The 14,322-nt window shown below is 40.7% G+C and overlaps 1 protein-coding gene across 2 annotated transcripts; it reads right to left on the reverse strand.

The window, feature by feature from the left end:
* Positions 1-2,876: 2,876 nt before the first annotated feature.
* Positions 2,877-13,320, reverse strand: gpatch3 (G patch domain containing 3). 2 transcript variants are annotated; one of them, XM_014169855.3, is made up of 8 exons: positions 12,854-13,320; positions 7,274-7,519; positions 7,080-7,159; positions 6,620-6,794; positions 6,433-6,492; positions 5,170-5,294; positions 3,315-3,442; positions 2,877-3,145 (listed from the first exon to the last, which is right to left on the reverse strand). In XM_014169855.3, the coding sequence occupies exons 1-8, from the start codon at positions 13,263-13,265 to the stop codon at positions 2,965-2,967; spliced, it is 1,407 nt and encodes a 468-aa protein (XP_014025330.1). In that variant the 5' UTR covers positions 13,266-13,320; the 3' UTR covers positions 2,877-2,964. The 2 variants fall into 2 exon arrangements, with proteins under 2 accessions (XP_014025330.1, XP_014025324.1); XM_014169849.3 differs by having other exon boundaries at positions 7,080-7,519; positions 12,854-13,319.
* Positions 13,321-14,322: the final 1,002 nt, after the last annotated feature.

Here is a 14,322-nt window from a genome sequence, read left to right on the forward strand (position 1 = left end):
TTACCACAGGTGGACTCCAATGAAGTTGTAGAAACATCAAGGATGATCATTGGAAACAGGATGCACCTGAGCTCAAATTCGAGTCTCTTAGCAAAGGGTCAGAATACTTAGGTAAAAGCAAAAATATTTTTAATAAATTAGCTAAACATTCAAAAAAACTTTGTCATTATTGGGTATTGTTTAGATTGAGGAAGAAAATACATTTAATCCATTTTAAAATAAGCCTGAAAGTATCAAAGTGGAAAAAGTCAAGGGGTCTGAATACTTTCCAAATGCACAGTCATTTGGAATTGATGAAATTTCTATACTTCAGTGTTTTAGAATTAGTTGCTTATTAGGCTATATATCGATGTGTGCCTGATGCCGCCCTTCATCTCTGATTCTCTGCTGGGCACACAATATCAAGTGCATCCATAGCCACGGGAAGATGTTTGTGGGTGGGGGTGCTGCACAGTTTTTGGCCCATGCTATATCTGTCCACTAATACAGGACAGGCAAAGGCCCAGTGTGCTACCTTTGTGAGAAAAACGTATGTGTGTGTGTGTGTGTGTGTGTGTGTGTATATATATATTTTAGTCATTTAGCAGACGCTCTTATCCAAAGCGACTTACAGTAGTGAATTCATACATTTTTTTCCCCCCCGTACTGGTCCCCCGTGGGAATCGAACCCACAACCCTGGCGTTGCAAACACCATGCTCTACCAACTGAGCAACACTGGGACCATAGATAGATGGATAGACACACACACACAGTACAAGTCAATAGTTTGGACACACCTACTCTTTCAAGGGTTTTTCTTTATTTGTACTATTTTCTACATTGTAGAACAATGGTGAAGACAAACTATTAAATAACACATGGAATCATACAGTAACCCAAAAAGTTTTCAACAAATCAAAATATATTTTATATTTGAGATGCTTCAAAGTAGCCATCTTTTGCCTTGATGACAGGTTTGCACACTCTTGGCATTCTCTCAACCAGCTTCATGATGAATGCTTTTCCAACAGTCTTAAAGGAGTTACCACATATGCTGAGCGCTTGTTGGCTGCTTTTCCTTCACTCTGCAGTCCAACTCATCCCAAACCATCTCAATTTGGTTGAGGTCGGGGGATGGTGGAGGCCAGGTCATCTGATGCAGCACTCCTTCACTCTCCTTGGTCAAATAGTCCTTACACAACCTGAAGGTGTGTTTTGGGTCATTGCCCTGTTGAAAAACAAATGATAGTCCCACTAAGCGCAAACCAGATGGGATGGTGTGTTGCTGCAGAGTGCCTTGAATTCTAAATTAGTCACTGACAGTGTCACTAGCAACGCACCATCACACCTCCTCCATGCTTCACGATGGGAACCGCACATGCAGAGATCATCCATTCACCTACTCTGCGTCTCACAAAGACATGGCAGTTGGAACCAAAAATCTCTAATTTGGACTCAGACCTAAAGGACAGATTTCCACCGGTCTAATGGCCATTGCTTGTGTTTCTTGGCCCAAACAAGTCTCTTCTTCTTATTGGTGTCCTTTAGTAGTGGTTTCTTTCCAGCAACTCAAACATGAAGGCCTGATTCACGCAGTCTCCTCTGAACAGTTGATGTTGAGATGTGTCTGTTACTTGAACGCTAAAGCATTTATTTGGGCTGCAATTTCTGAGGCTGGTAACTCTAATGAACTTATCCTCAGCAGCAGATGTAAGTCTGGGTCTACTTTTCCTGTGGCGGTCCTCATGAGAGCCAGCTTCATCATAGAGCTTCATGGTTTTTGCAACTGCACTTGAAACTTTCAAAGTTCTTGAAATTTTCCATATTGACTGACCATGTCTGAAAGTAATGATGGACTGTTGTTTTTCTTTGCTTATTTGAGCTGTTCTTGTCATAATATGGATTTGGTCTTTTACCAAATAGAGCTCTTCTGTATACCTTGTCACAACACAACTGATTAGCTCAAACGCATTAAGGAAAGAAATTCCATAAATTAACAACACACCTGTTCATTTAAATGCATTCCTGGTGACTACCTCATGAAGCTGGTTGAGAGAACACCAAGAGTGTGCAAAGCTGTCATCAAGGCAAAGGGTGGCTACTTTGAAGAATCTCATATGTAGATTATTTTTAAAAACTTTTGGTTACGACATGATTCTGTGTTATTTCGTAGATTTGATGTCTTCACTATTATTCCAAAATAAAGAAAATAGCACAAATAAAAAAAACCTGGAATGAGTAGGTGTGTCCAAATGTTGACTGATACTGCATGTCCAATATGAAAAACGTATTGCATTTAAGGTGATAGGCCACTTTAAGGGCCGCAGATTGAGCAGTGATACTCCTTGGGTTGTACACTATGAATTTGGAAACTAGAAGTGCTCCTGATTACTGCGACACAATGTACAAGAAATTGTGTACTATGGTGCAGTATGTCCAATATGGAAAACGTACTGAACATCGTGCAAATTGAATAAGTTAATTAACAATAGGATTGAAGTGTTTTCTAAAGTTGATTATAATATTATTAATAGCATTATGTCTTGTTACTATGATATCTAGTAATTAATACTGTTAACAATCATTGCTATAATATGTGCTATAAAAGATGATTACCCTTATTCCTTCTTTCATATTGTTAAACAAAATTCTAAGTCTACCAACATTTCCCCAAAATGTTACAAATTTCGACCATTGGTATAAAACATTTTACCGTCATTGCGGGACTTTTATTTTGAAGGAAAATCGCCAGAGTCACGACCTTATTCTTGCAGGCGGAAGGCAGGTCATGCCAACTACTACTGCCTAAAATAATTACTTCTGTTTCAATCATACTATGGTCAAATTTACAAATGTTTAATTCATTTAGGAGATGAGACAAAATAATTTAAACAAATTCCTTGTATGATAAATGCTTTAATATAAACAAAGCATGAATTCTAATGTGGAAAGAGGTAATAACAAATTATGTAAATACAGTGTTGTCATCTTTTTGGCCCAATGCTGCCACCTGGCTGCCAGCCTCTGTACTTCATGCTGGTTTTGGGATTGCGTCGCAATAAGGGGTCTCCTTGGTCTATGTCTTTGGGTTTATCATACACCGTGGATATGAACAAGTCTGGTTTGGCCTTTTTCACAAAGGTGCTCAGCTTCTCTCCATGGTACCTGCACAAAACAGCATATTGTAAATCAGGGTTTTTATTTGCCTGGATGTCAACAAGAATAACTTGTAATATCCTTCAACTTTCCGTTACCTTCCTGTACATATCCAAGTTACAAAGGCCATAGATTTAATCGTCATTGTAATTATTGTGATAGTAAATGTTGCACTCACCCAAAGCCCCTCTTGCATTTGGGATGCTGTCCTTCATTCTCCAGGGCTTCTGGAATCCCCGCCTGACTGTTACCCAGGCCCTTTCCCTCCTTCCAGCCCTGCTTCTCCATCACCCGTCGACCAACACCCTAGACAACATAAAAAGATCAGTACTAACTAGTCCTAGTACCAGGTACCAGAGAGTGGAAAAAGCCATTCCTGCTTTTGAGAAATTCAAACCACACCAGTTACATTCTGCCCACTAAATGAGAAGAGTACTAGGTATTGGTAGACATTCCAACAGTACCTTTAGGTCTCCAAATGACCCCTAGAACATAATGGTTAAACGATAAGCAGATTTTTTTTTTTACATTTTAAAACGCATCTCCTGCAGTTCTACACAGTTTGACATGACTTATGTCTTGATGAGTATACGGAGAGGTATTTTGAAAACACTGTATAGGTGGAAAGCCCCCTCCCCCCTGAAAATTGGACATATTCCCCCCAATCCCCATTGGCAATTTCACCTATGCTTCAGACACACTATATGCTGAGTAAAAATGTTTTCAGGCTGAAAATGCTAGCATAAGCTTTTCTCGGCAGTGACTTTTCTACCAAACCAAAGCATGGATTGCAGTCACTCCTAAGAGCAGTCTAATCTTGGTCTGCCCAGAAAGTCAGTTTGTCAAATTTCTTCCCTGCCAGAGCAGCCCCGGTAAACTAAGTGCTGTTATTTAGAAGTCAAAACATCTAGGAGCAACAACAGCTCACCCACGAAGTGGTAGGCCACACAAGCTCACAGAACGAGACCGCCGAGTCTTGAAGCGCATTTAAATTCTGTCAGTTGCAACACTCACTACTGAGATCCAAACTGCCTCTGGAAGCAACATCAGCACAAGAACTGTTCGTCGGGAGCTTCATGAAATGGGTTTCCATGGCAGAGCAGCCGCACACAAGCCTAAGATCACCATGCGCAATGCCAAGCGTCGGCTGGAGTGGTGTAAATCTCGCCGCCATTGGACTCTAGAGCAGTGGAAAAGCGTTATATGGAGTGATGAATCACGCTTCACCATCTGCCCCAATGCATAGTGCCAACTTTAAAGTTTGGTGGAAGAGGAATAATGGTCTGGGGCTGTTGTTCATGCTTCAAGCCCCTTACTTCCAGTGAAAGGAAATATTAACGCTACAGCCTACAATGACATTCTAGACTATTCTGTGCTTCCAACTTTGTGGCAAGTTTGGGGAAGGCCTTTTCCTGTTTCAGCATTACAATGCCCCCGTGCACAAAGCAAGGTCCATACAGAAATGGTTTGTCGAGATCAGTGTGGAAGAGCTTGACTGGCCTGCACAAAGCCTTGACCTCAATGAACACCTTTGGGATGAATTGGAATGCAGACTGCGAGCCAGGTCTAATCGACAAACTTCAGTGCCCGGCCTCGCTCTTGTGGCTGAATGGAAGCAAGTCCCCGCAACAATGTTCCAACATCTAGTGGAAAGCCTTCCCAGAAGAGTGGAGGCTGTTATAGCAGCAAGGGGGGGTGTCCACATACTTTTGATTATGTAGTGTAGTTCTTTAACATCCTGTGTTTTACCATTGATATGCTCTAGGCTATTTTGAGACCTTAAGGTAAGGAGCATCCAGTACTGTTGGAATATCTTCCAATGGCATGTCCATTTTTTGTGTGAGAAATTACTGTTCACTCAAAACATTTAAAGTATAAATTGCCCACACTTTAGATAAGGCCACACAAAAAGACTTAACTAATGATTAGTAAACCTACATTAAACATCTTATAGAGTAATCATTAATAAATAAACAATTTACTAATCCATTATAAATGCTTTATTAAGTGGATTGGCACAAGGACTTCCCTACCTTTGTGAACTTCTCAAAGTTGCCGATTGGCTGATCTTGTCCTCCAGACCGGTCCTCCAGCCCCTCCCTCAGCCTCTTCTCATACCGCATGCGGACACAGTCACGGGAGTCCATGTCACCCCCGTCTGTGTGGAGAGAGTGGCCCCCACGAGATTCATTCTCTATGTACACCATTACTGCCTTTTTGCACTTTGTGCTGTTGTCTGTGCCTAATAACGTCTGTACCATGTTTGTGCCGCTGCCATGTTTTGCAACCATGCTGTGTTGTCATGTGTAGCTGCCATGTGTTGTCGTTTTAGGTCTCTTTATGTCGTGTTCTCACGTATTTGTGTGTGTCGTCCTAAATTTTGAATCGCAGCCCCCATCCCCGCAGGCCTTTTACATCTTGGTAGGCCATCATTGTAAATAAGAACTTGTTCTTAATTGACTCGCAAAGTTAAATAAAAGGTTAAATGTTCCTTCAAATGTCTTAAGACAGCATGCCTACCTAGTCCACTAGGATTTCAAATCAGTCAACCACGTTTCCATCCAGTTATGCCAGAAAAGTCTCGACAGCTTTGATGGAAACAGGAACCTTTGGTATAAATTCATAAAATGCCAAAATATAAATTTGTTCGTTCGACTTTGAGATCTTTTTGTGTTGGTAAAATGAATTATGCTAGAAATGGCAGTGGAAATGCCTTTATGCGCAAATATTGAATTACACTTGGAGTCACACAAGGACATGGTGTGTGGTCCTCCCACTACGGCTCGAAACCATGAAGTTTAAATTAGGCTACAGATTAAAATAATTTATGAACTTCACAAGGTGGTGAAAGTGCTTGAGCTTGATGCTCTGGTCCAATACATATTTAGGGTCTTATTCCGGTGACATGATGATCGATGCTTGACTGCCGTTGTAACGAATCAAAACATTCTCATCATTTAGACTAGCCTAACCATACTGTATCTGTTGGCTTGTGCCAAGACCAGAGTAGGCACATTTGCTATTTAAACGCAACAATTTATGACAAAACTATGCGATGGAAAGACATTAAACATTCAATGTTTTATTTAGTACATGAAAACTTAAGTGAAAAAGTAAATGTGTGCACTACGTAATCACGCACTGATTTGAATTCGCAACAAGTCAGTTTGGTGGTAACACAAGCATATTTTCTTTATGCAGATTTTAGAATACTCACATGAAAATCTGTTGCAAATTGGATGGAAGCCTAGCTATAGATCCTGAATAATGAAGGAAAACATGCTAAGTCAGGTTACCTTTGTCATAGTAAACGCTCATGTCCACATCCCAATCATCTGCAGTTTGCTCATCAAAATCTAGGTGGAGAGAAAACAATAATCACTATTTGACTAGAGGGAAATGTATAATTATGAATTTTACAAGACAGAAATATTAAATCAGAAGGGCAGATCTTTAAGAGGGCTAGTGGAGCCCCTGTCATACCTCCTTCCTCCTCTTGCCAGTACTGGGCATCTGTGTAGAAGACCAGGCCCGAGCCTCCCTTCTCCCACTTCAGCTCTATCTCCTCCTCGTAGAGCCGCTCCTTGCTGCGTTCCTGGCTCGTCACGTCCTCATGTAGGGCCTCATGGCGCTCCCACTCCTCACAGCGGTCATCGTCCTACAGCACAGAAGAACACAGGGATCATATGCAATACAAGAAATGACAAATGCATCTGTAAAGCCAGAGTTCACAGCAACAAGAATACTCTCATATTACCCAGCCATTGTTATGTAGGCTACTAAGATGTTTCTACCTTGATGTATTTTTCTTTACTCAGGCTTTTTACCATTTTAAGCCCTTCCACTTTTCAACATGATTCCCTTATGAACTTAACACAGCAAGTGCTGTAACTCACAGGTTATAGGATATTTACAGTATACACAGTAACAAATGTAGACTCACATCATCTGCATTTGACTGGGCATCCTCGTCTTCCTCTGGTATTTCAGGGTCCCCTGAGGGGTCAGTGGGCCCCTGGGTTCCTGAGGGAGGGACCACACAACCAGGACCTGATATTTCATGCCCACCAGCTGTGAAGACACTCTCCTCAGTAGATGGTGCTAAGCTGGTGTTATGGTACTGGAAGGGCACATTACCATAGCGCCGATTGCAGCTTGTCTTGGGGAAGGCGAGGCCCAGCTTGCGTATGAGGCGTGGGGGTAGGCGGCATGACTGAATAAGCTGTAAGAATACCTTTACGGTTGTACCCACATTACCAGCCGGCATAAGAGAAGGCGGGTTCAGCTCTGGCAAGCCCTTTAGGTCCACCTCTGTGAAGCGTTCTGTTAGTGCCACGTGGCGCCTGTGCCCAGACTTTGTCTTGTAGGGGAATTCATCCTCATCTGAAATAAAAATGTAGATTCATTACATTTTATGTATAGCACACAGAGGCAGATTTTATGGTTTTATGTCTGACCTCATCCCCAGGCTATTGTCTGATGTGCAAGACAACCCATGACAAGATACACCCTCCCTGACTTTTTCCACATTTTGTTGTGTTACAAGGTGGGATTGAAATTGAAAATTACATAAGTATTCAACCCCCCGAGCCAATACATGCTAGAATCACCTTTGGCAGCGATTACAGCTGTGAGTCTTTCTGGGTAAGTCTCTACAAAAGCCTTACACACCTGGATTGTACAATACTTGCATATTATACTTTTTTTTTTTTTTTATCTTAAAGCTCTCAAGTTGGTTGTTGATCATTGCTAGACAGCCATGTTCAAGTCTCGCCATAGATATTCAAGACAATTTTTGTCAAAACTGTAACTAGGCCACTAAGGAACATTCAATGTCATCTTGGTAAGCAACTCTGTGATGTGTTGCGTTGGATTTGCCCCAAACATAAAGCTTTGTATTCAGGACAAAGATTTTTTTGTTGTTGACACATTTGCAGTTTTACTTTAGTGCTTTAGTGGATGCATGTTTTGGAATATTTTGTATTCTGTACAGGCTTCCTTCTTGCCACTGTCATTTAGGTTAGCATTGCGGAGTAACTACAATTTTGTTGATGCATCCTCAGTTTTCTCCTATCAGTTAGGAACAACTCCTGGATCTTTGTAGTGGCTGGGTATATTGATACACCCTTCAAAGTTTAATTAATACTGTACCGTCACCATGCTCAAAAGGATATTCAAATGTCAGCTTTTTTTTTTTACCCATCTACTAATAGGTGCCCTTTGCGAGGCATTGGAAAATCTCTCTGGTCTTTGTGGTAGAATCTGTGTTTGAAATTCACTGCTCGACTGAGGGATCTTATGTGTAGGGTACAGAGATGAGGTACTCATTCAAAAATCATGTTAACTATTAGCACACAGGGAGTCCATGCAATTTACTCCTGAACTTACTTGCCATAACAAAAGGGGTTGATGCAAGACATCTCAGCTTTTTATTTGTATTAATTTGAAAAATGTTGAAAAACATAATTCTACTTTGAAATTATGGGGTATTGTGTCTAGGTCAGTGACACAATCTCAATTTAATCCATTATAAATTCAAACTGTAACAACAAAATGTGGAAAAAGTCAAGGGTTGTGACCACTTTCTGAAGGCACTGTGGCCTAATTTGAATCCTTCAGAAACTATTTGGAGTTACTTTTGGGTGATTTCCTCACAAAACTAGATTTTTTTTCTTTTTTTCTTGTTGATATACAGTACCAGTCAAAAGTTTGGACACACCTACTCATTCAAGGGTTTTTTGTTATTTTTACTATTTTCTACATTGTAGAATAATAGTGAAGACATCAAAACTATGAAATAACACACATGAATCATGCCGTAACCAAGAAAGTGATAAATCTAAAATAAATGTTAAATGTGTTTGAGATTCTTCAAAGTAGCCACCCTTTGACAGCTTTGCACATTCTTGGCATTCTCTCAACTAGCTTCACCTGGAATGCGTTTCCAACAGTCTTGAAGGAGTTTCCACATGCTTAGCACTTGTTGGCTGCTTTTCCTTCACTCTGCGGTCCAACTCATCCCAAACCATCTCTATTGGGTTGAGGTCAGGTGATTGTGGAGGCCAGGTCATCTCATGCAGGCCCGGTCCTCTCATGCAGCAAAGTAGCCACCCTACTTTCCAAAAGTAGGGAGGCTACTTTGAAGAATCTACAATGTAGAAAATCCTTGGTCAAATAGCCCTTACACAGCCTGGAGGTGTGTCATTGTCCTGTTGAAAAACAAATGATAGTCTCACTAAGCTCAAACCAGATGGGATGGGGTATCGCTGCAGAATGCTGTGGTAGCCATGCTGGTTAAGTAGGCCTTGAATTCTAAATAAATCAGACAGTGTCACCAGTAAAGCACCATCATACCTCCTCCATATTTCATGGTGGGAACCACACATGCGGAGATCATCTGTTCACTTGCTCATCGTCTCACCAAGACACGGCAGTTGGAACCAAAAATCTCAAATTTGAACTCAGACCAAAGGACAGATTTCCACCGGTCGAATGTCCATTGCTCGTGTTTCTTGGCCCAAGCAAGTCTCTTCTTATTATTGGTGTCCTTTAGTAGTGGTTTCTTTGCAGCAATTCAAACATGAAGGCCTGATTCACGCAGTCTCCTCTGAACAGGTGATGTTGAGATGAGAATAATTTATTTGGGCTGTAATTTCTGAGGCTGGTAACTACTGAGCTTATCCTCTGCAGCAGAGGTAACTCTGGGTCTTCCTTTCCTGTGGCGGTCCTCATGAGAGCCAGTTTCATCATAGCACTTGATGGTTTTTGCAACTGCACTTGAAGAAACTGTCAAAGTTCTTGAAATTTTCCATATTGACTGTCATTTCTCTTTGCTTATTTGAACTGTTCTTGCCATTATATGGACTTGGTATTTTACCAAATAGGGCTATATTCTGTATACCACCCCTACCTTGTCACAACAACTGATTTGGCTCAAACGCATTAAGAAGGAACGCAATTCTACAAATGTACTTTTAACAAGGCACACCTGTTAATTTAAATGCATATTCCAGGTGACTACCTCATGAAGCTGGTTGAGAGAATGCCAAGAGTGTGCAAAGCTGCCAAGGCAAAGGGTGGCTACTTTGTAGATTCTTCAATGTAGAAAATAGTAAAAATAACGAAAAACCCTTGAATGAGTAGGTGAGTCCAAACTTTTGACTGGTACTGTATATAGCCCATGTGATGGTATACAAATGTAAGTAAGGTTTGAAATGATTATGTTTTAGTAAAATATTATATACAGTATGTTTGGGCTTCTTGCGGTCAATTTTCAGTCTACAAATTATTTGTAATTATGTTCAGGCCCTTAGGGTGACACACTTTAGTGATGAATTTCACTTCCTTATATTATAAAATACATTTTTACCAAGACAAATATGATTCTTCATGTTCAGTATCTAACATTTCATAAAAATTATATCCAAAAAGTCGGATTTCCTAACCTAATACAACCGATAAGCACCAAGCTCTGTTGACATCCTTTATAGGATTTTACATTTTGTGGTCGTCGTCTTCCATTTGGTTTCCGCCGGTCGTAAATAGCAATATTAGCATGTATAACTGAATTAAATGTAAAAAGTTTGGGGTACGCTCAGTGCTCCGTTGGTATTTCACAAAGATACGCTTGTTTTTGTAAAAAGTTTTCGAAAAAGAACAAACTTCACATTAATATGAACAGTGTATACTAAAACATGAAAATACTACAGGCCAAGTCTCAAAATCGATATCTATTTTACCTCTAATGGGGAAATAGGTAAAATCATGACGTCAGTGATCTTCAGGTTGGAGCTTTAGCAAGAGGCCTGAGTGGGGCACTGAAGATGGCGGCATGAGAGGACGTAACATTTCTAGCTGAGGAACAATTTTAGGGTTATCAAAGTTTCTAATTTTAGGCTGTAGTTGCAAAATGTAAAAAAATGATATGTAGCTATTTTGATACATTTTGTAATTAATCAAGCCATTGGAATTTTTTTGGGGACGATTTCCAACGAACAAGCTAGCTATCAAAGTTTCAGCGTGTTTAGCTAATGTTAGCTAGCTAAAATCTTCATAGCTAGCAGCATGGAGTCAGGACATAACCAAACTGTTGCTGAGATAATGGATGTTGAAACGTCCAAGGAGAAAAGAGGCATTGCTGAAACTCATTCATATGCTTGCAGTGTAAAAAAGGGGGGTGAATGTGATTCATACCCAAATACCCCAACCAAGGAGTAACTTCCAAAGAAGTTGAGAAGTGAACCATCACTGAGCCAGCTACAGGACAACATCATCCGCATCCTCGCGGCTAAAATCAAAGAGTGCAGATGACATCATGGACTTGGTGGAAAAAGAACACCATCAGCATCGTTAACCTGGAGAAAGCGATTGATTTCAATGCTGAGGAAGTAAATACTCTGAAGCAGCAGAACGCAACATTGAAAACTCAGGTTGCAAATCAGGAGAAGAAACTCACTGAAATGGAGTCAAAGGTAAACAAGACTGACTGGTATAGTCGGAATCTTCGAATTTATGGAATCGCAGAAAGATCTGACGAGAACATCAAAACAAAAGTGAAGGACATTTGCAGGGCAATAGTCCCGGAGGACGAGCAAAATGTTGTTGCAGGTTCTCTGGATGTAGTGCAGCACCTGGGTAGGCTGAGAGATGGGGAGAACCAGCCACCACGACCAGTGATCATGAGATTCATCTCCAGGACAGCGAGGGATCTGACATGGAAAAGTGCAAAGAAAAATGACTATTTAAAGAACAACAACCTGAGGTTCATGACAGCAGTTGACAAAGAAGCTCGGAATAGTCTGTGGCCGATGATTGAGAGAGCAAGGAAAGAGGGGAAAAGTGCATACTTATTTAATTCAAGAAACTCATGCCTGTTCAACAGATACTGCGTATTGGAAATGTCAAATGGGGGAATGATATTTGGCACCAATGGGTCAGCAGGTGACGCAATTTCCCTGTGGCTCAGTTGGTAGAGCATGGTGTGTCATGGCATGTCAACATGTAGCAGTCTACCCCTGGCTGAACACATTTACATTTTAGTCATTTAGCAGATGCTCTTATCCAGATCGACTTACAGTAGCGAGTGCATACATTTCCTACATTTTTTCCCCCCCTCCATACTGGTCCCCCGTGGGAATCGAACCCACAACCCTGGCGTTGCAAACACCATGCTCTACCAACTGAGCCACACGGGTCCTAGAACTAACGTGGTGAAAGAAAGAAAAAACGTAAAATATGCATGCTTTCTTTATGGAACTCCATTTTCCATCCTTCTCACCATTTAAATATAGTTAATGAGGAAATCGACCCATTTGCAGCCTGAATGTAAAAATGTTTTACGTACAAACCGGTCCACGGGGTGTATTGCCGGTTGGATACAAAGTCCATGCTTTTGGACGGTAAGATGAAACCATCAATACCAGATCAATATCGCCATCTGCCGGCCTGGGCTACCGTGACCATCTATTCAAGAAAAAGTCTGCCCGCGGCTGAATCTAGTTGATCCCTGGCCTACACTAACAAACTAATACATTATATTGTCTTTAAACATGTGTATATATTTCGTATTCTGACGTTAGACAACTTCATAAACACAACCAAAACATAATTTTCCCGATATCATAGGACATCTATTTATTGGACCGTTAGAATGTGGCTTAAAGGGAGTCCCTCGAAGCCCAGCTTTTCTAGTGTTAATGACTCCAAATACATACTAACCTGTGGGAGGTGATACTTTTACTTTTCTTATTACACAACGCCTCGCAAGCCAGTTACCCTTCGAGTCGATCCATTGATTCCCCGCGTACATTTTGACCAATCTGGCCGCCTCATTTGAAGGTACCGATACCACGCAACAACATGTTTTTATACTATTCGGCGAAGAACCACTCTCCTCCTCGACATCTGTGGATGGCATTTCTGTTGTCGGCGTGTCTCTTCTTGTATGGTCTGACATGTTGACTTGGGTGCCCTCGGACTCCTTCAAAACCTCCGGTCGATGTCGGTAATGGAAACACAAGAAACCATTGCTTTCTATGAATTGGCTAAAAAAGTTTCGAAGGTTAGCAGATCGAAAGGCAGCAGGTATATTGCTAACAGCAAAGTACATAGCCGAGCTGGATTCAGCCATATTTGTTTATTTGTTGTCGACCTCAACGTCATTACGGAAGTGATCAAGAAGACGACAGGCAGTGTCAGCAACAAAGGAAAATATAAAACCATTCAAAATGAAACGTAGTAGCGCCATCTACTGCATCGATGAAGCATGTTAGACTACCTAAAATTGCTAGCTGTGTGTTCTGGCTATAGTCAAAACGAATTGTATTGTAACATGCTTCATAAACAACAGGTGTAGACTAACAGTGAAATGCTTACTTACAGGCCGATCCCCTAAGAAAGCAGACTTGACAGCCCTTGACCAAGACAAAAACACCCTGTGGCGTACTGCACTAGCTTTGAATAGTCAAGATGACAGGAACATTGTGGACAATTTTCAGCAAGTTGCAACCATGAAATACAGTTATAAACAGTTTTCCATAAACAAGTTCTAAATCATGTTTGATGCACTCTGTAATAAAAATGTTTGCAGTACTGGGTAGTCGAGATGATAGGGACACTGTGAACAATTGCAACCATGATATACAGTTAAACAGTTTTCCATAAACAAGGTCTAAAAACGGTTTGATGCACTTTGAAAGTAAAAATGTGTGCAGTACTGAGTAGTCGAGATGATAGGAACACTGGACAATTTTCAGCAAGTTGCAACCGTGAAAAACAGTTATAAACAGTTTTCCATAAACAAGGTCTAAATCATGTTTGATGCACTCTGTAAGTAAAAATGTGTTTGCTCTACTGGGTAGTCGAGATGATAGGAACATTGTGGACAATTTTCAGCATGTTGCAACCATGTAATAGAAATATAAACAGTTTTCCATAAACAAGGTCTAAAACATGTTTGATCCACTCTGTAAGTAAACATGTGTGCAGTACTGGTTAGTTGAGATGATAGGAACACGACAATTTTTCATCAAGTTGCAACCATGAAATACAGTTATAAACAGTTTTCCATAAACAAGGTCTAAATCATGTTTGATGCACTTTGTAAGTAAAAATGTCTTTGCTGTACTGGGTAGTTGAGATGATAGGAACAACGTGGACAATTTTCAGCAAGTTGCAACCATGAAATA

The sequence above is a fragment of the Salmo salar genome, chromosome 02, assembly GCF_965601325.2.
Source record: "Salmo salar chromosome 02, fSalSal1, whole genome shotgun sequence".
NCBI classification, from domain to species: Eukaryota; Metazoa; Chordata; class Actinopteri; order Salmoniformes; family Salmonidae; genus Salmo; species Salmo salar.

Bases quoted from the DNA above. Each gene is read 5' to 3' on its own strand.
- gpatch3 (XM_014169849.3), bottom strand. From the start codon at position 13,265: ATGGCTGAATCCAGCTCGGCTATGTACTTTGCTGTTAGCAATATACCT. The intron at 7,520-12,853 runs GTTAGTATGTAT...TTTTTATTTCAG, and splicing joins AAAAGTATCACCTCCCACAG to ATGAGGATGAATTCCCCTAC. The intron at 3,146-3,314 runs GTGAGTGCAACA...TGTTTTGTGCAG, and splicing joins AAATGCAAGAGGGGCTTTGG to GTACCATGGAGAGAAGCTGA.